Source organism: Cololabis saira, chromosome 14, assembly GCF_033807715.1.
Source record: "Cololabis saira isolate AMF1-May2022 chromosome 14, fColSai1.1, whole genome shotgun sequence".
Classification (NCBI taxonomy): Eukaryota; Metazoa; Chordata; class Actinopteri; order Beloniformes; family Belonidae; genus Cololabis; species Cololabis saira.
Window position 1 is genome coordinate 26,233,141 of NC_084600.1, and position 25,568 is coordinate 26,258,708.

The 25,568-nt window shown below is 40.2% G+C and overlaps 1 protein-coding gene across 1 annotated transcript in view; it reads left to right on the top strand.

Annotated features, from left to right (window-relative positions):
- esama (endothelial cell adhesion molecule a) overlaps window positions 1-21,651 on the top strand; it is a 73,321-nt gene extending 51,670 nt beyond the window's left edge. The window contains exons 2-7 of the mRNA XM_061740244.1: window positions 15,944-16,095; window positions 17,452-17,647; window positions 17,738-17,893; window positions 18,789-18,911; window positions 19,021-19,159; window positions 20,654-21,651. Coding sequence (XP_061596228.1) covers window positions 15,944-16,095; window positions 17,452-17,647; window positions 17,738-17,893; window positions 18,789-18,911; window positions 19,021-19,159; window positions 20,654-21,149 — 1,262 coding nt within the window. The 3' untranslated portion in view covers window positions 21,150-21,651. The remainder of the gene's footprint in view (window positions 1-15,943; window positions 16,096-17,451; window positions 17,648-17,737; window positions 17,894-18,788; window positions 18,912-19,020; window positions 19,160-20,653) is intronic.
- The last annotated feature ends 3,917 nt before the right edge of the window (window positions 21,652-25,568 follow it).

Consider the following 25,568-nt stretch of genomic DNA (forward strand, 5'->3'; position numbering starts at 1 on the left):
TGCTTTCCCATGTGGCAAGAAGTGGTACTGTTACATAAAGGCGCTTTAACAGAGAGAGCTCAAACTTTTGTACATGACTGTACAGAAATGGGTGATTTTAACTGAATTATTTTAGTGATTTAAGGATTGTTTTAGTGAGCTGTCGAGGTACCAAAACATTTATCTACTTCTGAATTTACTTGTTTCACATTAAATACAGGACGTAAAACTTGATTGTTTGATGTCACATTGTGGTCAAGACATAATCCAAAAAGAATCATTTGAGAGGGAATAGACAGATGCACTCTTATAGAAAGTAGAGATTAGGCCACATAATCTGATATAATCTAATCTAATCGAGGCTTTTGCCATTTGGAAATGGAAGTTTCTTACTGGATGTTTTTTTTCTGACAGTGATCTACTTGAACTCTGTGTGTGTTTGTTTGACTTTTCTAAAATTAAAAATTGTCAGGAGTTTGTGAGTCAGTCCAACAAAGACAGCAGAATTATCCTTGGATCCCACCAGGTGGTCCCTCCTCCAGCAGCGAAGTGGTGCTGATTATGTTTTCTTCCTGTCAGTTCCGGATGAAGTTAAAACGTTGAGGTTTCTAGTTAATTCTGTGGTGGTACAGCTCAGCTTTGTCACATGTTCAGAAAAAGTCCCACCGCTCTCTGAGAGTGGAATCTAATCCCGTCCCTGGTGTTTCTCAAGCTCTGTGTCGGGGGAAGTTCTCCGTTTACAACGTGACTCAATGTTATTGTTGCATTTTTTTTCTAGAAACTCCTCTCAGTTGTTGTTTTAATCACCTCATTCCAGTTCACATTAACATGTTGAATTATTCTCCATCTTTAGTCGGCATTGCTGTACACCAGACCTCCACCGCCCAGCCACTATCAGTCCTTGTGTCAGGATAAGATGGATGAATGTCCCTGAATAGATTCAGAGTCCGTATTCTCTCCTTCTCTCCCTCTTCACCTCTTTCAAGGGTGTTCAAGACCAGGCTCTTAAAGATGCTCTTGCTGCTGGTGATACCAGAGTTTGGCTGCAATTCGTCAAATGCAGATTATTTTGTGTTGTCACATCCTTCATTGTGGGCACATAAAACAAATAATCAAAGCATAATAACCAATGAATTCTTGACCCGTCACAACAGCTCCATTTGTTTTGACCAGATATTTTACATGAGCCACAGCAACCTCATGTTTTTACACTATGAACTACAACACACACGCATGCACGCGCACACATACACACACACGCACACACACACACAGCCCCTTCATTTTTACGTCTTTATATAGAAGAGGTAAATCAAGACATGTTGCAAGGAAGCAAAAATTAAAAAGCATTACATCCATGTAAAGAAGATCATGCAGTTAGTCAGCGCCCGAGAAAAAGATGACTATGAAGGCAGGTAGGAGACAGAGCAGATGGAGAAGGTGGCGTGAGTGTATAAATAAGAGAAAGAGGCTTAATAATTTAAATGTTTACCTTCAGCTTTTAAAAAAAAAGAAACATCATGTTTGGATAAACAATCGTCCTTGAATATTAAAGATTTTATTGCTCTATTTTTCACATACACTCACATGATGCTTTTATAATCTGCCTGTTACTGTGTCAGATAACATAAAAGTTAATTTCCAAGTCTGTAGACATGCAACTCTTCAACATAACATATTAACCATATGTTTTTTAACAGTTCCTGTAAATGAGTTCAAACTCTGAACGTCTGTCGATGGAACTAATAGACAAATTCCTTTTATTGAAACTGACACCAACAACCTTCACAGCTCAAATAAACATATTTACAGTCGGGTACACAACACAGTTTGGTTTCCTTAGTTTCAGGTCCATGACAACTGTCGGGGGAAATATTTAAGTCCCTTATCAGTTAAAGTCATGTAAAACTGTGAATAAACCGTAATATGTTTTCTTTTTCTTTTCGTGACAGCTTGTCTACCTTGGCAAACGTCTAGTTTCGTGAGCTGCGGCCCTCTATGACATCACAGATGTGTGTTTTCAGCATAGGAGTACTAAAACAAATGTGTATTTTGATTTTTGAGACAACAGTCACATCTAATATGGTAATTACTAAGAATTCTGTTCTGTTGAGGCAGAGACACAGACAAGCAGAATATGGCCACTTTAATGACGTCCACTGAGTCACGTCTCTTCGCTTGTCTTCCCAGGGGTCACATTGTGTCCTGGTGCTTTTCTACTTTTGAATAAAGAGAAGAAATGCTGTCTGGAATGATGACTTCTTGATTGAAGACTTGTGCACTTCTCTCGAGTAGATGTTATGTTAGAAAGCGGAGGGATGGTGTAGAATAACATCAGATTTAATTCCCTATCATCCAGCAGAGTCCTGAGCAGATCACGTCACCCATCATTTCTGTATTCTCCACATGGATCTCCTCAGTCAGATCAATCAGATATGTTTGTTGTGACTGTGTGACATGATCTTGCGTTCTCTGATGAGACTCACACTTGATGTCTGCTGGTTTCTGGGTATATCGCCGCAGATATCAGTATATATAGAGGAAATGCTGCCCCACGCTTCTGCAGTTGTTTGACTGACATTGATTAACCCCATAAAGTCAAGCTATTTTTACCTCGACAGATCCAGAGGACAGCTTTGGTTCAGGTCTCTTTTTAACTCTTGCTGTGCTCTATAATGAATTCCAGATGAATCCGGAGATTGTTTACCTGCCTTCCTGCATGTCTCCTTTTTTCCTTCTTCTTCTCATTGGATTCTCTAGGTGGACACATTCCCAATCTTAATTATGGTTCAGTTCCAGCTGGACCCGCTGGACCTGAACAATAATTAAGATTGGGAAATAACGCATTAAATATTGTCCAAGACTCTTCGTCCGCCAGATACCCTGCTTTGCTGCTTTTATTGAACAAAAAAGGCATACTTTACTGCAGAGTAGGCATGGGACGATATGAAAATTTCATATCACGATATTAGTGGAAAAAAATATCACGATTAGGATATTATCACGATATTAGCGTGTCGCTTATAAAATTCTTAAAATGCAAGGAAAAACACTAACCGTGGATCCACTGGTTCCTTCAGAACATTTATTCTCAAATCATTCTCAACACAGTGACACTTGAGGTAGAGAACAAATAGTGTACTGTAAATGTTATGCATTACAAAGTGTAAACTATAGTACCGGTACCGGTACTTATTTGAACTTTCTTTTTTTGTAAGAAAATACTTCCCTGAGAGTCGAAAGAAATAAGTGACAAATAGAAATAAAGTGACAAAGTAGAGCCAAATGCACACTGATTGTATTACTCTCTGAAACTTTAACAGTGGCTGGCTGCCTGCTACTTAGTACGGCTCTCTGGAAAAATAATAAAATAAAGGCACTGCTCTGTAGTATACAAAACAAAAGCTGCATGGCCAACACAAAGATTGAGTGAAAATAAAGTGCCACAGTAGTCAAATGCACACGGATTGTACTACTCTCTGAAAAAATATTAAATAAATAATAATAATAAATAATATTAATAAAATACATGAAAAAAAATAACACTGGCTTCTACCTGGCTGGTAGCCTTGTGTGACAAAAAAAAAAAAAAAAAAATTGGCGATAATAACAGTACCCCACGATAACGTTATCGCAGCCGTTTTTTATCGCGATATACGATAATATCGTATAACGCCCCATGCCTACTGCAGAGTGCATTGAAATCACAAACTATTGAGTCCAACGGCTGCTGATTACAGTCTGCTGTTATGAAAACAAGTGTTTCATCAGAAGAAGACAACACAGGGTCTAAGAGTTGACCTAAAGCTAATACGACAAATGACTAATAAATGATAAAGAGACGTGACTCACAACGTGACGGACGAGACGTGACGTGACTCAGACGTGACGCAGGAGTTAGGAGGAATGGACATTAGACGGAGTGGGATGGTACTGGACGGTACCATCTCCAACACTCCACTGGAGTTATCAGTGCAGCTGCCTTAATGCCGCATGAAGTACATACTTGTAACAAACCAGGAGCATGAAATAACGTGTCAAAAAACGAAAAATAAACTGAGGCCAGTGGGCCAGTCATAGCCCAAACCACCATTATACCCCCCAGTACTCCCAGCAGCCAGTCCTACAACTTTTTATTCTGTCTGCTGTTGGTTCTGTGTGGGCCAGGTAATGTAATATATTTTCATCAGAACTCCAGTTCATCAGCAACACATTTACATTTACATTCTCACACATATCAGATACTAGCCAAAGCGAAGTGAGAACAGTGTTTAAGCTTCAGTGCAAGTACCATTTTCCTGTCTATTAAAAGTGAATCTGTTTTTTTTTTTTAACTATATCTTTATTGATTTTGTGTTCACATACAGGATTTTTTTGACCTAATGGTCTTAACCGTGTGAATTATTAGTCAAATGCCTTCACACAGGACCAGATTTACCTCTGGACCTGCAGTAATTCTAAATTACACCACAACATCTGTGTTTTGTGCAGTGCGTTCATACAGGATATATATATATGGTATCTATTTTACTATGATTTACAGAAATGATTCCTAGATGCGTTGCCAAGGGTGGGGTAAGATAGAGTAGGAAAGCGTAGGGTAGGGAAGGGAAAGATTGGGTTGAGTAGGGAAGGGAAGGGTAGGCAAGGATGGGGAACAGTAAAGTAGGTAATGTTGTAATTTGCAATTTACAACTCACAGACGTGGAACATTCACACTGAATTAACATCACAGACATCCTCAGTATTAATAACAAATAATTTCAGGAGTAGTCGTCCCATGCGGTCGTCATGGCGACTGAGAGATGTCCGACCTGTCAGCAGCTCCCAATTAAAGGTTCATGTTAGTCAGAACCAGAGTATCGCTGGGTTCAGCGCAGCGATCCAGAAGGACCCTCTCGGTGACCTAAACCAGCTGATGATCCAGTCTTCATGAAGACGCGTTGCTCCTCCTGATCCTGCATCAGCAGGTTCCTCTAACAGAGCCAAGCCTGTCATCGTGATTTATGGGTTACATCGTTGTGCTCCTACCTTTATATGTTCAGACTATGTGGTTAATTTTGAAATTATTGCAGTTTGCCTCATGTGTAACTTATCTGGTGATGTGGGGAATGTCGTGCCCTTCACTTGCCGTAGTAAACTTATTGTTGATGTCACAGTTCCTCATATTTTGGACTTCATCCCCGCTGAGTGTCGCCAACGGACAAAACCTTAGAAATGTACCTACACCAACCTTAATATGTGCGTGATGGACCGCAATTTTTCACGTTCATTTCACTTTTTGAAAATCCGACGTGAGCGTAGAAAGTGGCGTACGCATGTTTTTTGTGCGCCACAAACTTTGTACATGAGGCCCCTCGTGAGAAGGAAATGAGAAGTTGCGTATCATCTGAATAGCAATATGCAAAGCAATGTGATTGTATGAACACACCCAAGGAAGTGATGTATAACACAAAGAGGAGGGGTTCCCAGTACCATGCCTTGGGGTACCCCAGTGGAGTGCTGTGGATGTCTGGTCATTGATACTTTAAAACAATCCCCGGATGTCTGATTTAAACCAAAAGTGTGCCAAACCTGACATCCTTGTCTCAGACAGTACAAATAATAATATATCATGAATACTGTGTCAAAACCTTCAAAAAACTGTAGTACGACGTGATCTGAGAACTGAACTGCTACTCCAACTTCCTTTAGGGCAACACATGGCAGATAAGGAGGATGCTTTGGAGAAACAGGTTTCTCTGAATTGACTTATCCTTTAACACAAACAGTAATGAGAAGATCTCTGCACTGAACCAGTCAGGTTCCTGGAGTAAAGTTTACTAACCTCCATGAGGTTGAACAGTACCAACGGTACCAACAGTCTGTAAAGGTTAGTGAGTCATTATTCAAAGGTGGGAGTGGTCAGAGAAGCCACTTCCTGTCTGACCTTCACCACTGGACTTCATACTTACTAAGACAAACAGGCTAATCCTGGAATGAAGCGCTATCAGGACGCCCAGCTTTTTCCTCCCGCCATCATCCACACAATGCAGAGGAAATGTGTGTGTGTGTGTGTGTGTGTGTGTGTGTGTGTGTGTGTGTGTGTGTGTGTGTGTGTGTGTGTGTGTGTGTGTGTGTACTTGCATGTTAGTGTGTTTTTGCATGTGTGGGAGCTGCGGACATAGTGTACAGTCACACCTGTTTTTGGAGGCAGATTTTTTAAGTTACTTTCTACATGTTTGATGGATCTTCATGTTATATCCAGAGCCAGCTCTGATTATTAACAACAGAAGAATCAAAATATTTACATAGTTAGTTACATCACAGTTTTTTTACAGTCTTTGAACAATGCTCTCTTTCATGAGTGCCAGTTAAAAGCCGTGCAGCTGTGTTCTGGACCAGTTGTCTTTTGGCAAAATATTCACTTTTTGCCTATTTAACAGTATTCTGGTACTGACACCAACAGTCTTTCACAATTTGATGTGACACCTGTAGATTGCAGAGGTGGAAAAAGTACAAAAATATTGTACTTAAGTAAAAGTACAAATTTTCTGCTTGAAAATTACTTAAGTAAAAGTAAAAAGTACCCATTAAGAACATTACTTAAGTAAAAGTATAAAAGTACCTCAACTTAAATATAATAAAGTACCAAAAGTACATGGTGTAAAATGTACTTAAGTACAAAAGTAAAAAGTACAAAGTACAAAGTACAAAGTACAAAATTCAAAGTACAAAATTATTTTCAAAAGGATTGCAAAGAAATGAAGAATCCAAGAATTTGCTTACAACTCTAAATAATGGTGATATTATTCTGACCCCTTTAGTGTTTGTTTCCATTACCCCATTTTAATTTCTCCCTTTGCTCATCACTGCTGCTGTACCCCGCTGGCCCCGCTGACAGGTTCACCCAGCCTGTAGTATGCAGTGACAACATTAAGCAACCCCAGCTGATAAAGGATGAGACTTTTGAACTTTTAAATGCCAAAACCACCTTAGAAGGGGTTGAATCAAAGAATGGTGCGCATGGACACGCGTCAGCTGCCGCTCAAGGCTGATTTATGGTTTCGCGTTACACCAACGCAGGGCCCGTACCCTACGGCGAGGCTCTGCGTCGGTTTAACGCGGAACCATAATTCAGGCTTCAGTCCTCATCGGTACTCGACGCGACAGCGGTTCCTCCGGCCTTCCGGCCCGCCTCTGCGGCGCAACTCTCCCGGGAGCTGCGGCTCCTTCTCGGTGTATTCACGCGCCCCCCTTCCTTCCCGTCCGCCTTATGGTTCCCCGTTAAATCGACGCACACCTTACGCCGTAGGCTACGGCGTAGGGTGCGTCGCCGCGTACCCTACGCCGTAGCTCTGCGCCGGTGTAACGCGGAACCATAAATCAGCCCCCGCTGTGCTGTTCTTTAATTTGTAGCAAGTAACGACGTGTCCAATTTTAAATATAGCGGATTAAAAGTACGATTTTTTCCTTGAAAATGTAACGAAGTAAAAGTAAAAGTACAGAAAAATGAAAGTATCAATAAAAGTACAAATTCTCAAAAATCTTACTTAAGTACAATAACGAAGTACTTGTACTTCGTTACTTTACACCACTGGTAGATTGTCCTTCTTCCACGTTCGTTGTGCCCTGCGGCTTTCCCTTCTGACAACATGAGTCCTGTCGCTACACCAAGGCTCAGGTTTAGACTTGGGCGGCCTGGTTTTTAATGGAGCCACTGAGTCCAGGATGATTTGGCAAGAAGAATCAGACCAGGAGCTAAGGTCCCCTATATCAGAGAGCTGACTTAAAGAAGAGGAAGGGTTCAAACTCCTACAGCTGCGAATAGCAGCGCAACATTGAAATGGGGTTTGTTTAAAAGGAACATGTAATAAAATAGACATATGATCTGAAAGCCCTGAGTCACAGATTTCCATGTTAGACACACGGCAGACCATGTGAAAGAACCAAATCCAGTGTGTGTCTCAGGTGATGTGTGGGGCCATGTACGGACTGTACCGGGTTAAAAGATTCAGTGAAGCTTAAAAAGTCCTCTACCAATGGTTCATCGGGACAACACGTGAATATTAAAATCTCCAACAATCAGAACATGATCATAGTTAGACATAATCCCTGCTAAAAAGCCTGAGAAGTCAAGTACGATGTGCTTGTCTGTTTTTGTGACTTATATGATCAGATCATATTTTATAGCAAAAGCCAAGAGGGTCATGTATTTTTTCTGGCCGCTGTAGATCCTGGTCGTCTCGTCAGACTCTGTAAGGACGACGTCGGGCAGCTCTTCTGCCCTCGTCTCTGTAATTGACAGTCAGATGATGGCTCTGTACATCATTCTGTATTCATCCAGGACACATTTGGAGCTGTCAGGGGAGATGAAGATGACTGACACTCCTTCAGCTCCATCATCCCAGCTGCCTCCCTCCTCTTCTATTCCTCGTCTCCCAGTGTTCCCAGTTGATGTGTGTGGGGTAGTTCTGCAGCTGGAGGACAGAGATGACTCACTGCAGCGACCGCTCAGCTCTGTATCTGCTTTAATTATCACATAGACACTTATCAGATGATGAGCTCTGGTATCTGCTCTGAGCGGCGGGTGAGAAGCGTCTATCTGTGGACCAGACTCAGAGCAGTATCTGGGGTAAGCAGCGACGCTCACAATAATGAGGGAATTCTGAAGAACAGAAATCTGGAGCAGAGTTATTAACGAAAGCTAAAATGAAAACTGAATTTAGTAGTAAAAAATTGCCTGTTAGCTGAAATAAAGATTGAAGCTTAAGATTTTTATTAAACTAAAACTAAATAAAATCTAAAATTAACAATGCAAAACTAACTGAAGCAAAATAAAATTGCAGGTAAAATTTACTTCCTTTTTTTTATTTCGTTCCTTATCTTTTTATTTTATTTTTTTAATTTTTCTAATTACTAATTACTAATTAATTTGATATACTATTTATTACTCAAAATAAAATACTGTGATGATTCATAGGATTTTTTTTGTCTTATATTTATTTTTACTGACAAAATAAACATGAAAAAACTAAAAAAACTGGGAAACAAAATTAAATTAAAAACTTTTTTAAAAAATGTGAATCTATCGTAACTCTGGCTGGGAGTTGAGGTCACTTGTGGGAAACGGTTGTGGGTCCAGTTGTGATCTGGTAGTGATGCTGACCAGGTTTACCTGGCTTCGAAAGTAATTCAATCAAACAGACTGGAATATTTTTCTTTTTACTACAGCCATGTCTGTTTTTCACCGACTGATGAACTTCTGTCCATCTTTACTTCTAAGAGCCTGTTTTTATGATTAATCTTACGTAGATCTCCCTTCAGGTATTTCACTTTAGCACCACTTGCTTTTTCAGCCTTTTGTTCTGCTGCTGCCATAAAAATCTAAATGAGTTAATCATTTTCATGAAATGCTCTCACTTTTAACATTTCCTGTGTTTGTTCTGAGTTAGATGTGGGTCTAAGAGATTTGTAAATGATTGTTTTCATGAACATTGTATGGAGCGTTCCAGCTGTTTGGAGCTGGGGTTTGAATCACAATGCCAGTTTTAGCCTTTTTCTTTTTTTTTTGGTGGGGGGGTCGACGGGTCAGAACATCTGAGACATAAACACAGCGGTGAAGACGACCCTGGACCTCGTCAGCAGCTAGTCTTCAGAACATCTTCTGTTTACCGTTCCCTCCAGCACTAAAATAGAGTTTCCATCTTCAGCAGCTCCTCACTCTGACAACGTTTCCTGCACTTATGGTGCGATCTGAAGGCTTTCCTGCTCCCACTAATGACAGAGGCACCACCAGTCCAAACTGTGCTGGGATAAGCCCCTCAGGAGCTGCTTCAGAGGTTTATCTCCATGAGAGCGTGGCATCACGTCTCCACCCAGCCCCTTGCTCCTGATCATCCAGATTATACCGCAACTCCTTCCTGTCATCATCCTCTCCCACTCTTCATGTCAACACAGCAGAGGAGTCGATACAAGAACTCAAATGTAGATAGAAACTTCACATACCAAGGATATTTTCCATCTACTGTACGTTTCTACAGTAACAGTTTACTCAAAGTGGCTGATAACACACAGGAAGTGGCCGACCCACTCCACCCATCGTTGGAGCATGGATAAAAAAGGGTAACCCCTTCAAAGTTCGGCTTTATCTCCACGGAGGGTTAAAGTGTTTCCTTTAATTATGTGATCAGCATTTACAGAAACTCTGAGCTAGCGATCGTCATCAATGACAAGAAACACTTTGATGGATGTTGTGAGACTCTCTTGAGGACCAAAATGGTTGTCTGTCTGACATAAGTTTAGTTGTATAAAGAGTCACCTGACCCCCTCTTAGGCTGCACTTGGTCTGATTGTTGCCACAAACACTTTTCTCAGATTAAACTTTCACCTTTGGCATGTGTGTCTGTAAATGCCCATCTTCCTCATCTACAAGTAAAATCACTGCCCGCCATTCACGGGACGCTTTGTTCTATCATTTTTAGCTATGATGCCCCATCATCTGCAGTGAGAGCTACCCCAACCCTATGACTGCACTCAGCAAACCTCCTCCCATGAGCCTTGCCATCAGTCAGCATGGGATATTTAACACCAGCCATGGTGAAGCCGGCAGAGTAGATTTCAGACCTGCCACAGAGGGAGAGATTGAGCCTCACTGACCAAGTTAGGAATGAAAAATTAGCGTGTGAGTGGGATCCCTGTGGCCTCGTTCGTTTCTCCTCCCTCCCTGGACTCATTCATTGTTTTACAGCAGCGTGCTGCACTCTTGGTAGAATCAGGGAGGATTTCTGTCAGGAAATCTTCTTAAGGCAGCGCTTGGCAAGATTTTCATGACAAAATAAACCGCCCAGACTGATCAGGCTAAATCATGAAGAGCAATCTACACTAATGAGAAGCTGAGGCTTTGACCCTTTTTCCACAATGAAATGTTGATGTCTGGATTGTTGCTGCAAAGTCTTATATGCACACAACATTTGCTGCCTTTTCATTCCCACAATAAATACAAAAGCAAAATAAATAAATAAATAAATAATAAAATAATATATATATATATATATATATATATATATATATATATATATATATATATATATATATATATATATATATATATATATATATATATATATATATATATATATATTGAAGCACATGTTTCAGATGTCATTTTATTTGTGGCCTCTGAAATTATTAAGATTAATGCAGTTACCTATTGTAGACTAAACTGCTGCATTTCCAGTTTATTTCCCTTAATTCCCATACAAAATGTACAATTTTGTAAATTACTGAAGTTTTCCAATCCTGTGAGTTCTTGTGACAGAAGGAAGACGTACTGGATGTATAAATTTAACATTTTCATCACATTGACTGAAAGCAACTCTTCCTCTTATGTTGAAACAGTTCTGGTCCTCAAACTTCTCCCGTTCTAATCACAAACATTTAAACATTTATTGATGATGCTGTGGCTCCGAATACAGGTGTTGGAGTCTGAACGCTTGTCTTCCATCATTTCTTCCTGTCGCTCAGACTTAAATCAGACTGAAACTCAGAGCAGGTTTGTTTAAACTGCTGCCACGTTACACGTCCACTGATGTGTTGAGACGACTGATCGAACCGTCTGTCCATCAGTCTGAAGTCAGCCACTGTGTCTTTTTTAGTCCTTGATTTTTCCTCTCATCTAAGCCAGAAGCTTCTCTTCTTCCTCCAACATTCACTCTTCTTTTCCCCCGTTTACATCCTAATGCTTCATTAGTCATTAGAGGACGATGTTCCCAGGAGTGTTGCCTACACAATTACTCTGTCACTTTTATGCTCTACATGTCTCCATGGTGACATTAAATGATACCTTCAGCTCCTACGTTCTTTAGTTCCAACTTCACCTGAACACATGAGAATCCTTTAAGATAAAAGCTGAATGGATGCTTGGCAGAAATAACTGTCTTTATATGTATGTGTTAAAAGCAGAAACAGAATGTTTCCACACATCTTTCAAGAACTGAAAAATTAATTTCATCACAACAAACATTAAATATTCCCTGTTCACATTGATCAGCAGGACAATAAAGTCGCTGTACAACGGGTCACAACTCAAAAGCAGCTTAAATCATCTATTTTCTGTGTGCTGGGTGAGCACCATGTTTGACCTTCTCTGCTCCCCACTCACTCTGCGGTTATTGGTTACTTTCTTAAACCAGTCACAAGTTGCCCCAGTAACAGACAACTGGAGGATGCTTCTTTCAGAACTAAATCCCATCTGTGGGGAATGTGGCTGACTCCAGCGTGGATAGGTGCTTGGTCCGGGTTGATAGCTGTAAGCTCCTCGCTCACAACTGTTGTTTCTTTCTTAATCAATCATGCACCTCTAAAAGTGACAACTACTGTACACACCTCAACTCATAACAGTTTGAACTTTTGAAACTCAGGGAAAACATGATATGTTTCCTTTAAACTATTAGGTAGAAATATACGTAATGCAGTTGATGTTGAATGTGTGTTAGACCAGTGTGACAGTGTGAAGAGGTCGTCTGTTGTGACTTTGCTTTGGACCAAAACCTAAAGAGAGCTACAGGAACGGCCCAGCAGCTGAAACCAGCTGGTAAACACGGTGGCGCATTTATAGAGCAAATGAGATGTAAATATTACACAGACATTTGTTAAAAGCTAGCCCCAGACGGATGCTAACTAACAGTAACTTACATCCACTCTGAACACATCTGTTTGGGACGTTGCTGCCAGAACTTAAGAAACGACAACTGCTGACTCCAGCTGGAGCACAACTTCAGACGTTTCAGATTTTAATTGTGACGTCTGAAACAAGGATGGATGGATGGATTTGATCATGATTAATGTAAACTATTGTTAGTTGGCATCAACAGTTAGATATACCGTATTTTCTGGACTATAAGCCGCACCTGTATATAAGCTGCATCCGCTCTATTTTTAAAAAAACAATAAAAAAAGATATACAAGCCGCACCTGTATATAAGCCGCATCCGCTCTATTTAAAAAAAAAGATATGCAAGCCGCAAATATTTATGTTGTTAGATTAGTCATTTACTACATGTACAGAAGGATTTTGAACTGTAAATGATGTACATGTTTGTACCTAAATAGATATTTCCTAACAGTGTCTTTTAACACGGCAGCAACTTTGCTGATTAAAACGGGACAGAACCAAGAGAAAATAAGCGGTATTTATTTATCTATTTATCTGTTTGAAATCTGCTTCTACTTCTATCTGCTAAAGAAGAAGTAGCGTATTCTTCTTTGCATTTATTTTGTCTTAGTTTTGATTCTAATTCCGGTTAGAGCGCCCTGAGCGGTGGAAGAAAAATCCACAGAATAGCTGCATCTTTGTATAAACCGCATGGTTCAAAACCTATGAAAAAAGTAGTGGCTTATAGTCCAGAAAATACGGTAGTTAAGTTAAGCTAAAGAGTTTTTTTTTGTTCTGCACTGTAAATATGTTTATTTCTGCTGTAAATTTGGACGTTTTAGGATGGCAGTCAATGGAGATTGACTACATTTTTGAGATGCCCCTGATGGTTAGTATGGTGGTCAATTCAATTCAATTCAATTCAATTCAATTCAATTCAATTCAATTCAATTCAATTCAATTCAATTCAATTCAATTCAATTCAATTCAATTCAATTCAATTCAATTCACTCTCAGAAAAGCCCAGAACAGGAATTATTTTTCTGAGAGTGAATTGAATTGAGTCCAGGGCCGATTATGGTTTTTAAGGCCTCGACCAGCCTCCAAGGTGGGAAAACGGTTACTGAGGTGCTTTTCACCTTCAAAATGGTACTGAGAAACCTTCTGAGCTTGTGAGTCTAAGTGGCATGAAGCCCCAGGCGACGGTTTTAATAGTGGCTACTGAACAGTTTATGGGTTCTGACACTAGTGGGGCAAGCGTTGTCTTTGTAGTGGTAGCCTGACCAGATATGACCGAGAGCTGCAGCTTTGGCTCGCTGGGGACACTGTTGAATTTTGCAGTTACACTTGATTTCATCATTCTGTGTGCAAGAAGAAAGTTTTTAGTTCCATTATATGGTACTAAATGGAAAAAAATATATACTTAGATGCACATGGCCTTTCTTTGAACTAATAGTGGATTTAGAGAGGTGTTTCTGGAGTACAGTCTTGTGGATGAAGTGTTGTCAGCAACTTTTCCACTAATTTCAGTCATATGCCTTCCGTATTTCTGCCTTCCATGTTTTCTGACACACACCCAGTATAGATGTGCGATTAATGAAGGCTGAAGCAGGAACATCTTTCCTTGGTGTAGGATTTGTTTAGAAGTCAAAGTTTGAGGTTAAAGAAAAAGAAAACAGAGATTTTCTGTGTTAAAAAATTGATCAAATTCAGAAAGGAAAGCAATGAATGTCTGCATGTGTTCGTTGTCTCTCTTAAAAACAAAGAACTGACTTGTGGTTGTATTTTTTTAATAAGAAAAACACTTCTCTTGCATTAAACATACATTATTCTAAACAATGTGAACTATGTTAAGACACATTTGTTTTTTACCTAAATAAATGTTGATATTCTTTAACGGTTTAAAATCAGCTCTAAATTTGAAATACCCTGTAAATGTGTTTGTAAAATAATCATTTTCAGTTCTGTATATTGGATCAGGGCGGTTCTCTACTGCCCCCCTGTGGTCAGCCTCGTATATTACATTTCTGTCACGTCGCAGGAACATCGACATGTTTCAGATTCTTGAAGAGACGCAAACGTAAAGTTACCCTACTAGATCATTAAATTCATAATATAAATGAACATTTATTAAAATCTACGGTCATTCTGATAAATGCTCTGCTACATGGGAGCTTGTTTAACCTTGTTTATAATAATATACTATATTATATATATTATATAATATAATATACTCCCATGATTCAACAGCTTGCAATCCACCTTTAACAGCAGTTAGTTGCAGCTGTGGTATCCAGTCTGCCTTTTTTGGTGTCTCACATAGTTGTGGAGGAATTCTGCTTCATTCTTCTTTATAATTCAATTCAGTTTTATTTATATAGCGTCTAGTACAACACAAGTTGTCTCTTGGTGCTTTCCAGAGACCCAGAACGTGACCCCTGAGCAATTATTACATAAACAAAAAAAAACAATAAAAGCTCTATTGATCAGGACCATAAGGGGAGGGGGGGGGTCTCCTGTCGAAGACCAGCGCAGTAGAGCAGGAAAAGTGAGATCAGAAACAGAGGATGAAGAACCGAGAGAGGAGAGACACAGACATATTGTCAAAGGAACAAAAGACGAAACATATTAGTATTGATCACCTGGAGAACTAAGAGTTCTATGAACATATGACTGATACATGGTTAGTTGGTTCACTACAGGTATAATTATATAAACATATGTAGACAGCAGACACTGAGGCGGTCAGAGGGTGAGACTGCAGGGCAGCATGCAGCTCCTGAAGCTCTGGCCTGCAAACATGCACAGAAGAGAAAAGGAGGGGGCAGACCAGCACAACAAACTACAAGAACAATGGAGAACAATGATGGTGATGAGATACTTCTAATTAATAACCGAGGGTTGATCTGAAGAAATGTGACGAGTCTCTGTTCAATAACAGGAAAATCAATCTTGGTCCAATAATTGGTAAGATGATCTAGAATGGATTTCTAGATTGTTCTGGTTAGTTTTCCAGTGCATGAATTCAAACAAATATGAACTCTAAAAGTGGAGGATTTACAGACTTCTTTTTGTTGTGTTTCGTCTTCATTTTCTCTGCTCTTGTAAACGACAGAAGTTCAGGTCATGAGCTGTGTTCATGTGAATGCTGTCAGCATTTCTAGCAACGTCACATCAGTTTGGAAACACTGGGCCTCACCGTACAAACGTTTCTGGGTTCTGTTTCTGTTTTATGTGGAGAGAGATTCAGACCGGTGTGTTGCCAAAAAATATTACTGAAATCACGATACTGACGGAGCCCTTTGTCCCCTCCTGCTTCCCCTCTTCCAGGTGTGTGGGCAAGAATCGACATGCCCAAGACCAATGTGAAGGTGGTGAAGGGAAACAGGGTGGAGTTGAAGGCCACGTACACCACATCAGGAGGAAGTGACCTGAGCGCCAGCACCGTCGTCTGGAACTTCGTCTCCAACACCACCAAGCCGGTAAGGAGCCTAGCAGGATCTGATGTGCAGATCATCACATCGCAAAAGTTGGAACAAAATGGAAAATGCAAATAGAAAAAAACGCAGCTATTCTCACATTTCTTCAGATTAATTTCCTTAGTGGCAGTATGAACCATAGACAGTTCACGTTTCTCCCATTTTTACATTTGTTACGTGTAACACTTGGGGAAAAAAAAGCATGAGGCAATTTCTTGCTGGTTAGGGAAGACTGGGATGCATTTTCAAATTCCTTCTTTTATGGTGCAGAAGAAAACCAGAAGTTCCAGGAATCTGGAGCGTTTCAGTGTGTAAAGGGAGGAGGTTTAATGTGGTCCCTGAGCCATGGCAGGTCCCCGAGGAGCTCCGCTGCTCCGCTGCTCCTCGCTCCGGATGGCAGGACCCGAGTAACCTAGAAGGGTCCTGAAGTGATCCCAGGGGAAGGTCACGTGACTGGAGGATCCAGCTGCTGCCAGAATCTGGCAATCTGCAGCAGGGCTCTTCAAGTCCGGTCTGTGCAGGGAAACATCCATAACATGCAGGACAGCTGCCCCCAGGACCGGACACGGAGAGCCCTGCTCTAGGGTCAGTCCTGCTGGTGTCCCCCGGCATACTTATCTCTCAGTTTATATCTAAGATGCTGTTCATGTTCTGTTGGGAATAAAATATGGCTTTATGAGATTTTCGATCTGGTTTGATTAATAAAAGTGGGGTCCAGTGTGGACCCAGCAGAGTCCAGTGTTCGGTCCGTGTACGGATGCTGGCAATGAAAACATGAATCCCATTTAGAAATTCATGAAAGTCAAATTAAACTCGAAAAATATCACAGCTTTTTTCAATGCACTCTTTTATTCTTATTTTGTATTTTACGTACCGTCTCCTTTTCTTATTTATCGTTATTTATCAGAGGAATGACTCACTATAACTGCTCACATTTAAACATGGAATTGCATTTGTGCTTTTTTAATGGAGCAGTTTCTGGTTTGCATGAAATATGTTCAAATCCAGCCTTATAAGAGCGCCAGTGCATTTTTATAAACTCCAGGCTAATGGAAACGGATCAGAGTGCGCAGTAGAGGATTGTGTGCGAAGACTTTATCAGCAAAAACAAATTGAGTTCATGTTACTCAGCGATGCATTTGAGAAATGCCAAACATTTTCAATTTCCTGAGCCAGAGATGTCAGGATTACAAATCCCTCTGATGCCTTTGACCCGGGGAAAACTGCCAAGGCATCACATGGACATGGATGCTCCATCTATCATGCACAACTGTGGGCAAACTTGATCATAATCCGGAACATAAGGACACATATTAGAAGCAGTGTTCATGTTTCGGTGCCTTCTGTCCTCCTGTGCAGATCATCTCCTACACCAAAGAGTCCACCAGTGTGGGCGAGCAGTTCCAGGGCCGTGTCGGCTTCCTGAATACGATGCCCTCACGCGATGTGTCGTTGTACATCAACAACACTCAGGAGCACGACTCCGGCCTCTACCTCTGCCAGGTCCTCAGCACCGAAGGCGCGCCCATCGGTGAGCTCCGTCTGGATGTGCAGGGTGAGAGAAAGCACACGTTACTTCACCACAGCTGCCCGCACGGTGCACCATGAGCCAACACATGATGAGTCTGATCTGGTTTCCCCTCAGTCCCTCCTGCCGTCCCCATGTGCTCCATGTCTGGGAAGCCCGTGCTGAAAGGAAACGTGACTCTGAGCTGCAAGTCCAAAACTGGAAAACCCATCCCAGAGTACCAGTGGAAGAGGACCAGTCCCAGCTCTGAGGTCTTCTTCTCTCCGGCGCTCAGTGAGTGGAGTTTACAGCTGCTTTTACTTGTGTTACGTACACACTGCTCAGGCCGCTCACGCCGTCCAGCTGTCATTTCTCGTGGTGTCGCTAGATTGTGGAGGGGGGGAACTGCAATGTTTGACACAACAACAGTTAGAACAAATGCAAAGGGAAGATGTATTTCTGTTTTAGGAGTAAAACTGTGGAACTCATTAGATAATGACCTTAAACTAGCAAATTCAATAAAAGCATACAAGATACTATTCAAAGTAAAGGTAATGGACACATATATAGAAACACAATAAGCAAACAAAGAAGAATGCACACATGCATGAGATAAAATGACAACTTACATTGGTTTTGCCGTTTTTTTTTACCATCTTTTCACTTTCTGTTTTCAGAGCTATCATTATTATTATTATTATCATATTATTGATATTATTATTATTATTATTACTATTATTATTATCATCATCATCATCATTGTTATTATTATTATTATTATTATTGTTATTATTATTATTATTATTATTATTATTATTATTATTATTATTATTATTATTATTACTATTACTATTATTATTATTTTGTGTAGACTTATGATACTTCATTTGTTTTTTTTTTTGTTTTTTTGTATACACTTTGTATACTTTGTATTCAGTTAAAAGGTGGGCAAGATAAGCTTTATGCTTCAAGCCCAGACCTTTTCGGTCAAATAATCACAATGTTCACCAGGGAAAAACCTGTGTTATCTTGTTTGTTGATTTTTGTTTGTGATTGACCGAAATAAATAAATATTAACTATTTAAAAAAATATTAATTGTGGGAAAAAATCTAACGAAGTTACTGTCAGATCCTGTAAGATCAGTGGATGAGTTTTCGTTGTTTGACTGTGGGCGTCTTCACGTTTTAGACAAGCAGACGGGAACCCTGAAGCTGATCAACCTGACGAGCAGCATGTCGGGGAAGTACGAGTGCACGGCCAACAACACGGCCGGCTCGCAGAGCTGCTTCATCAACCTGGACATCGTCAGCTGTATGTAACACATCTTAAAGCCCTGAACCAGCTGCAGCGTCTGCCAGGCTGCTGCTTAAAGGCCTCTGCTTGTTTCATGCTTAATCTTTGTGTTGCTTCCTGAATCCAGCCAACAAAGTGGGAGTGATTGTCGGTGCCACAGTGGGCTCGGTCCTGGGCTTCATCTTCCTCCTCCTCTTCTGCCTTGCGTTCCTCGTATTTCTCAAGAGAGGGAGATATAATGAGGATGACATGGCCAACGAAATCAAGTAAGCTCCTGTGCCAGAATTAATTTGTATAGAATTCTTTCTACTCTGTTGATGCAAAGTGGTTGAGTTATTTTCCCAAGAGGCTGAAATCAGCAGAAGCATCTGAAATACATGGTTTATATGGTTTTCCCTGAGGAGGAGTCTGAAGGAACACAGTTTAATTTGCTAATTCTTTTTGTTAAACAAGAATTTTTAGATTTTTTAAATACCTGACATGTTTCGACAATTCCTATCGCCTTCATCAGTCCCAAGATGGTGTGTGTCTTGTGACTCCGATGAAGGCGAAAGGAATTGAAAGGAAAAAACCTAAAAATTATTGTCTGACAAAAAGAATTAGCCAATTAAATTGTAAAGCCCTGGACAAAATGAACTTTATTAAATCACAGTTGAGTGTTGTTCTGTTTTTAGCCGTTTCCTTCCAAACTCACAGATTTAGGAGATGAACTCTCAGATTTGTTAACCTTCATCATTTTTTAGGACTGAGGTCCCAGCTGAAAAGTGGTTATTTTAAGGTACCGTGGAAATGCTTTGAGCTTTAAACAAATCCAAGAAGCTTTTTAAACATGTGATCTGCTTTAGTAGATGCAGACATCATCAGGTGTCTCTATAGCTGATTCAGATTCAGTCCTGAGCATCTGATGGAGGACGGTTAGAATCGTTTTCAGACAAAGACATTCTGAGAAAAGCTTTTTCATTCACTACTGTGCAAGTTTTATCTCAAAAAATGCAAGATAAACTCTCAAGAATATAACAATTCTGATTTTAGAAACTAGTATTTCAAAGGTTTATCTAAGAAAATTGTGAGAACATACATTTGTAAAATGTGAAAAAAAGAAATTAGTGAGAAAATCCCACAACTTTGACTTTTGAAAGTTAGAACTTTAAGATTTGTCTGTTTATAAAGTCATACATTCTGAGGTTTTTCCACTAATTTCCAAGTAAAATCTGCAGAAAAGAAATGGCAAGGAAAACTTTGTAAGAGATTGGAATAAAATGACGTAATTTGTCAGAAGTCAGAATTTCGGGCTTTTCATCATTGGTGAGTTTATTTGGTTACAAATTAAGCGGTTTCTAAAGTCCGAATTTCTGAGGTTCTAAAACATATTTGCCAGAAAAATGTACAAAAAAAAATGGAAATTCTAAGTTTAGAAACTCACAACTCGTTTATAAATAAGTTTAAAAAGTATGTGATTTTCTTTTCTTTGTCTTGCAAATTGGCAAATCACGTTATCTGAGTTATTTGTCAATACACTTTAACTCTGTTTGTTAGAAATGTTGCCTCATAGTAAGAAGGTTGTTTAAATCCCATCGGGAGTCTTATTTGCTTGTTGTTTTTTGGTGTTTTTTACATTTTTTTTCTCAAATTTGTGACAAATTTCAAAAAAGCAAAACAAAAAAAAAAAAAAACTATTTGCAAGAAAAGCTCAGGAGTTGTGAGTCATATCTTCACATCTTCATGTCTTCACATCTTGAACTGGTGTCTCGCCCCTTCAGGGAAGACGCTCAGGCTCCTAAGCGAGTATCGTGGGCGAAGAGCGGCATGGGTTCTGATGTCATCTCCAAGAACGGTACGCTGTCCTCCATCGCCTCCAGTCCTCGCCACAGAGAGCCCCCCCACCACCACCACCTGCAGCGATACCCGCAGCACCCGCCCTCGGACACCGCCTCCATCATCACCGCCACGGGCAGCATGGCCGGCTACCGGCCGTCCCGCCACCACGGGGCGTCCACCCCCACCCACTACAGCTACAACAACGCCAGCACCCTGCCGCGCGGCGCCCCCGCCTCCTCCCAAGCCAACGGGGACTCGCTGCCCGTGCAGGAGCGCTACAGCCAGCTGCCGCAGGCCCAGACGCCGCCCCAGCAGCTGCAGGCGGCGCCCCCGCCGCCACCACTGCCCTCCTCCAGCATCACAGCCTCCAACATCAGCCGCATGGGGGGGGTGCCCATCATGGTGCCCGCTCAGAACCAGGCAGGTTCTCTGGTGTGACGGCGCACCATCACACCTCCACCAAGGGGTGGGGGGTTTAAAGGGAACGCTTCAGTTTGTTACGATTTTAGAAGTGCAGAAGAAAAAACACACGTTCACAATCTGAAACCCTCCGCTCACTCACTTCAAATATGAGTCTTTATTTTCTGTTTTCACTGTTTATGATGAAACGATCTAGAAAGGATTTTCAGGTCTTTTTTTTTTTACTTTATTGTTACATTTCTAATATTTTTATTTCTTCTGCTTTTTAATGTAAACCCTCTCATGTGTTTCTCCTCCGGTTCAAACAGCGGCTGGATTGTTCTTAGAAGGGTTTGACAGTATTTAATGAAAACAGGGTGACTGAAGTACCTGAAGAATCACAGCTCACCATTCCAGCTCTGTTCAGGGAAGAAAATGTCTTAAGGGTATTTCTGCGGCACACGAAAGAGAGGAAATAAAAGACTATTAAGGTATTATGATAATTTTTGGCCAAACTCTATTACAATTCTTTTCTTTTTTATACTCTTAAACTCTTAAAACACAGATCAGCAGGAGCTTGTCTTGAAACTGAGCACTGCTCTGGAACAGCAGTCGTGTAATAGTCGGCCACCTCCTCTTTTAATCTTGTTGGGGTTTTTTCAGGTAAAACATGATAGAAATCATCTGATTATAGAGTGTCCTCGTATTAGACAGTTATTTCACTGTAGTTGTGTAATGAAAATTACTCCAAAAATAATAATGAAATTTCCCCCAGAATGCGGCACGGACAATCCTCATCTTCCAATCCCTTCCTGTTTCCAAAAGATCCGGCTGCCAAGATCAGCTAATCAGTGTCGTCAATGAAATTTCAGCAGGTTATCAGATCTCTAGAAAAACAGATGTGCTGGTAGTTTCCTGGTCTGGAGCTACAAAGCCAAGAGGGAAAAACATCAGCAGTAGTCTAAGAAAGGAAATTGTTTCAGATCTTCAATCCTGAAAGGGTTATTATACCATTTCTAAAAGTTTGGAGTTCAGAGTTTAGTATTGGTAAAATATATATTTAGTAAAATATTTGGACAGTTGTCAGTCTTCCAGGAGAGGACGTCCCAGCACATTTAGATCAGAAAAACAGGGGCTCCCTCCACAGATGAGCAGCAACATGCTGGTGTCTAATAGCAAGACCTGCATCACATGAAGAAAACCAACAGGGTTAAAACAGGGTTCTAACTTTAGCGCTTGACTCTTAGCTGAAGTTACCTGCAGGATTCAAATTGTAAATAGGATATTTATTGGATGTCTTGGTCATGGTTTATCGTTCTTTCAGACACGACTGCGTGTTTTCCCGCAGCGTTGAAGACTGGAGCAAAGTCTCGTTTGTATGGTCAAATGTTTTCTTCATATGCTGCAGCTCGTTTCTGAGGGCAGAAAGTCCTTTAGAAAGCTTCCAGACGAACATCTGACAGAAGCGTGAGGAGCACTGAGCAGAAACAAGAAGCTGCTTCAGTCTGAAGGTGTCTGAAGGAGAAAACTAAAAAGGAATAGTATACTTTCTTAGATTTTGGAAAATAATTCCATTTAAAACAATGCATATAATATTGTCTTTAAGATTTAATGGTGTTACACTTGTAAACCTAACAAAAACTGGATTTTGGTTTAAAGAAAATTAAATTATTTTTACATTTCAGACGTGCAACACATTCCATAAAAACCTGGGACGGTAAAACTTTTCATCTCAACACTTAATAGGTGTTCAGTCTCTGAGGAACCACACGAAGAAGAGCTTCAGGTGTCGGTTTGTCTCATTCTCCATGGAAACATGTGTTAAGCTGTTCAACAATAGAAGGCCACTGTCGTCTCAGTTTTGGTTTTCTAAACCCTCCAACATCCTCAGACCAGACCAGTCCAGTATCGTTACCTCTTCTTCATCAGTCTCATCTTTCTAACGTGTCCAGAATGTGGTGTTACCTTGTCTTGTTGAAACGTTTAGTCACATTTCTGCATTAGTGCTGCATCACAGAAGTGGAGACGAACTCTGGACTCTGATACGACCCCAGACCATCACAGAGTCTGGATTCTGGACTGGTTCCTGATAACTGTCTGGATGATCCTTTTACACTTCGGTCCAGAGCACACAGTGCTTAGCCTTAGCCTTTCCTACTAAAAAAATACCTGGAATACTGCTTCATCAGACCACAATCCATGTTTCCATGGCGATGGTCCATCCCAGATCCCTCAGAGTCCAGAGAAGTCTCCTCTGGACATGTAGCTGGTTAACATCAATTTCTGTGTCCACAGTAAAGTTTCAAGTGTCATTGGTGAATGTATCTCTGTATTTTAGTGACAGAGGTTTCCGTGGTTCTTGATGCAGTGAGGGCTCAGAGATCTCAGGTGTCCAGCTTAGACTTAGACGGTTCTCTTGTCCTTCACACACAGAAACTCCTCCAGATTCCTGGAATGTTTCATCATATCCTGATCTGTAGAAGGACAAATATGCAGATGTCCTCCAGTCTTTATTTAATTGTTTTCAATCTTTCTCACACATTTATTGACAAATTAGAGCACTTCTGTCCACCCTTGGTCCTCAAAGACTTATCCTTTCCTAGAAACAGATTTTGGATCAAATCACCATTATAATTGTCCTTATTAGCACCAACCTGTTTTAGACTTAACTTTACTGTTTTAGAAAATGTTGCAAGTCTGAAACGTAAAAGAGTGCATATTATATTATATTATATTATATTATCTTATATTATACATGATATGAAGCTGACAGAAAGAAAATGATTTATTATCTCTTTTTTTGTCCCATCTTCTTCTGATTCACTTATTTACTATTTTCCTATAAAGATAAGCTCTAATTGAGGGACTTTAAACTTTCTAAAGTTGGTCTGAGCACAACATGAAATCTGTCATCTAACTTTCTGTAATAGTTAAAGTTTGAAAGTGTTATCTTTTACAGTTTGTTTCGGTTCCTTGTACGTTTTATTAAATTGTTTGGGACTCTAAGTCTTACAAGCCCTGGTTCTGATGAAGGTGACTTTGGGTTTAATGAAGAGTTTCTGCTGGATCGTCGTTACACTGGAACATTTTTGTCTTTTGAGGACTTCTGCTGGTCTGACACGGATGTTTGAGACGATGAGGACGTTTGAGGACGTTTGAGGACACTAAAACATGGCTGCTCCGTGAACGTTGCCTGATTGAAGCTGGTCGCTCACGTTCAGGTTGGACTGGTCAGGAGCAGCAGTTGTTCAGGTTTTAGGCTGTTTTCTAATGAGCGAACGTGTCATTCAAAGTGTACATTAAAAAGGTTCAAACATGTTCAAGCCTTTATTTTTATACGGCCGTGTAAAACAGCCCATGAACAGAATTTATTTAAGCACTCGTCTTCTTTCCTCAGAGGGATCAGACACCAGGATGTTGGAGAGCTTCTGAAGCTGTTTATGTTTATGTTCATGGAAATGCCTTGTATCATATTTTCAGTTAAAATAAAAGTAAACAGTTAACTGCGTTGGATTTTTCTTTTCCTTACTGACAGTTTTTAAATGTTTTATTTATATTATCCAGGTTACAGTTATGGGATGAAGTGACATCATTGTTTGCAGTCATGTGCATAGACTGTAAAAAACAATGGTCGACGCATTCGGTCACATGACCAAACCACCTGCAAAATGTTCAATTTATTTGTTTGATTGGTTTCTCATTTGGTACATTTTTCCCACATGGCATTATCAAACATCTCACAACATGTCATTTATCTGGGTTATTTACATTTGTAAATGTTGTGATACTTCTGATACTTACATTATTTTTAATTTGTAATTTAGAAGCCTTTAAAATACTTAATTTTACAAACATTGTTTCATTTCATTTACTAGTTCTTTTTGTCAAAAAAATCATTTAGGTTTTTTCAATACTTTACATGTTTCGATGATCCTTCAGCCTTCATCAGAGTCATCAGAGTCACAAGATGGTGTGTGTGACTCGTCATTCATCAGCTGATGTTGAAAGGGAGGCGGGACTCACCTGTCAGATTTGACAGGTGATAAATGACGGGTCACACACACCATCTTGTGACACTCTGATGAAGGTGAAATGATCACCAAAACATGTCAGGTAATTAAAAAACCTAAATTATTAGTCTGACAAAAATAATTAGCAAATGGAATTGTAATCCAGAGACAAAATGAACTTTATTAAATCGTGTAGTTGAATTGGTGTGAAATAACACAATTGAAATTATGATTTACTGCCGTAGAAGGAAGAAGAGAATAAAAAGGGGGACGGAGGAGGAAGAAGACAAGGATGAAGGGTAGAATTAGGAGAAAAGGGAAGGAGGAAAGTAAGGAGAATGATAAAGAGGATGATGAGGAGGAGAACGGTAAGAAGGAGGATGGAGGAAATATGCTATGTACTGAAGATGTCATGTTTCATTTTCTCCCATTCTAAAAGACAGGCAGA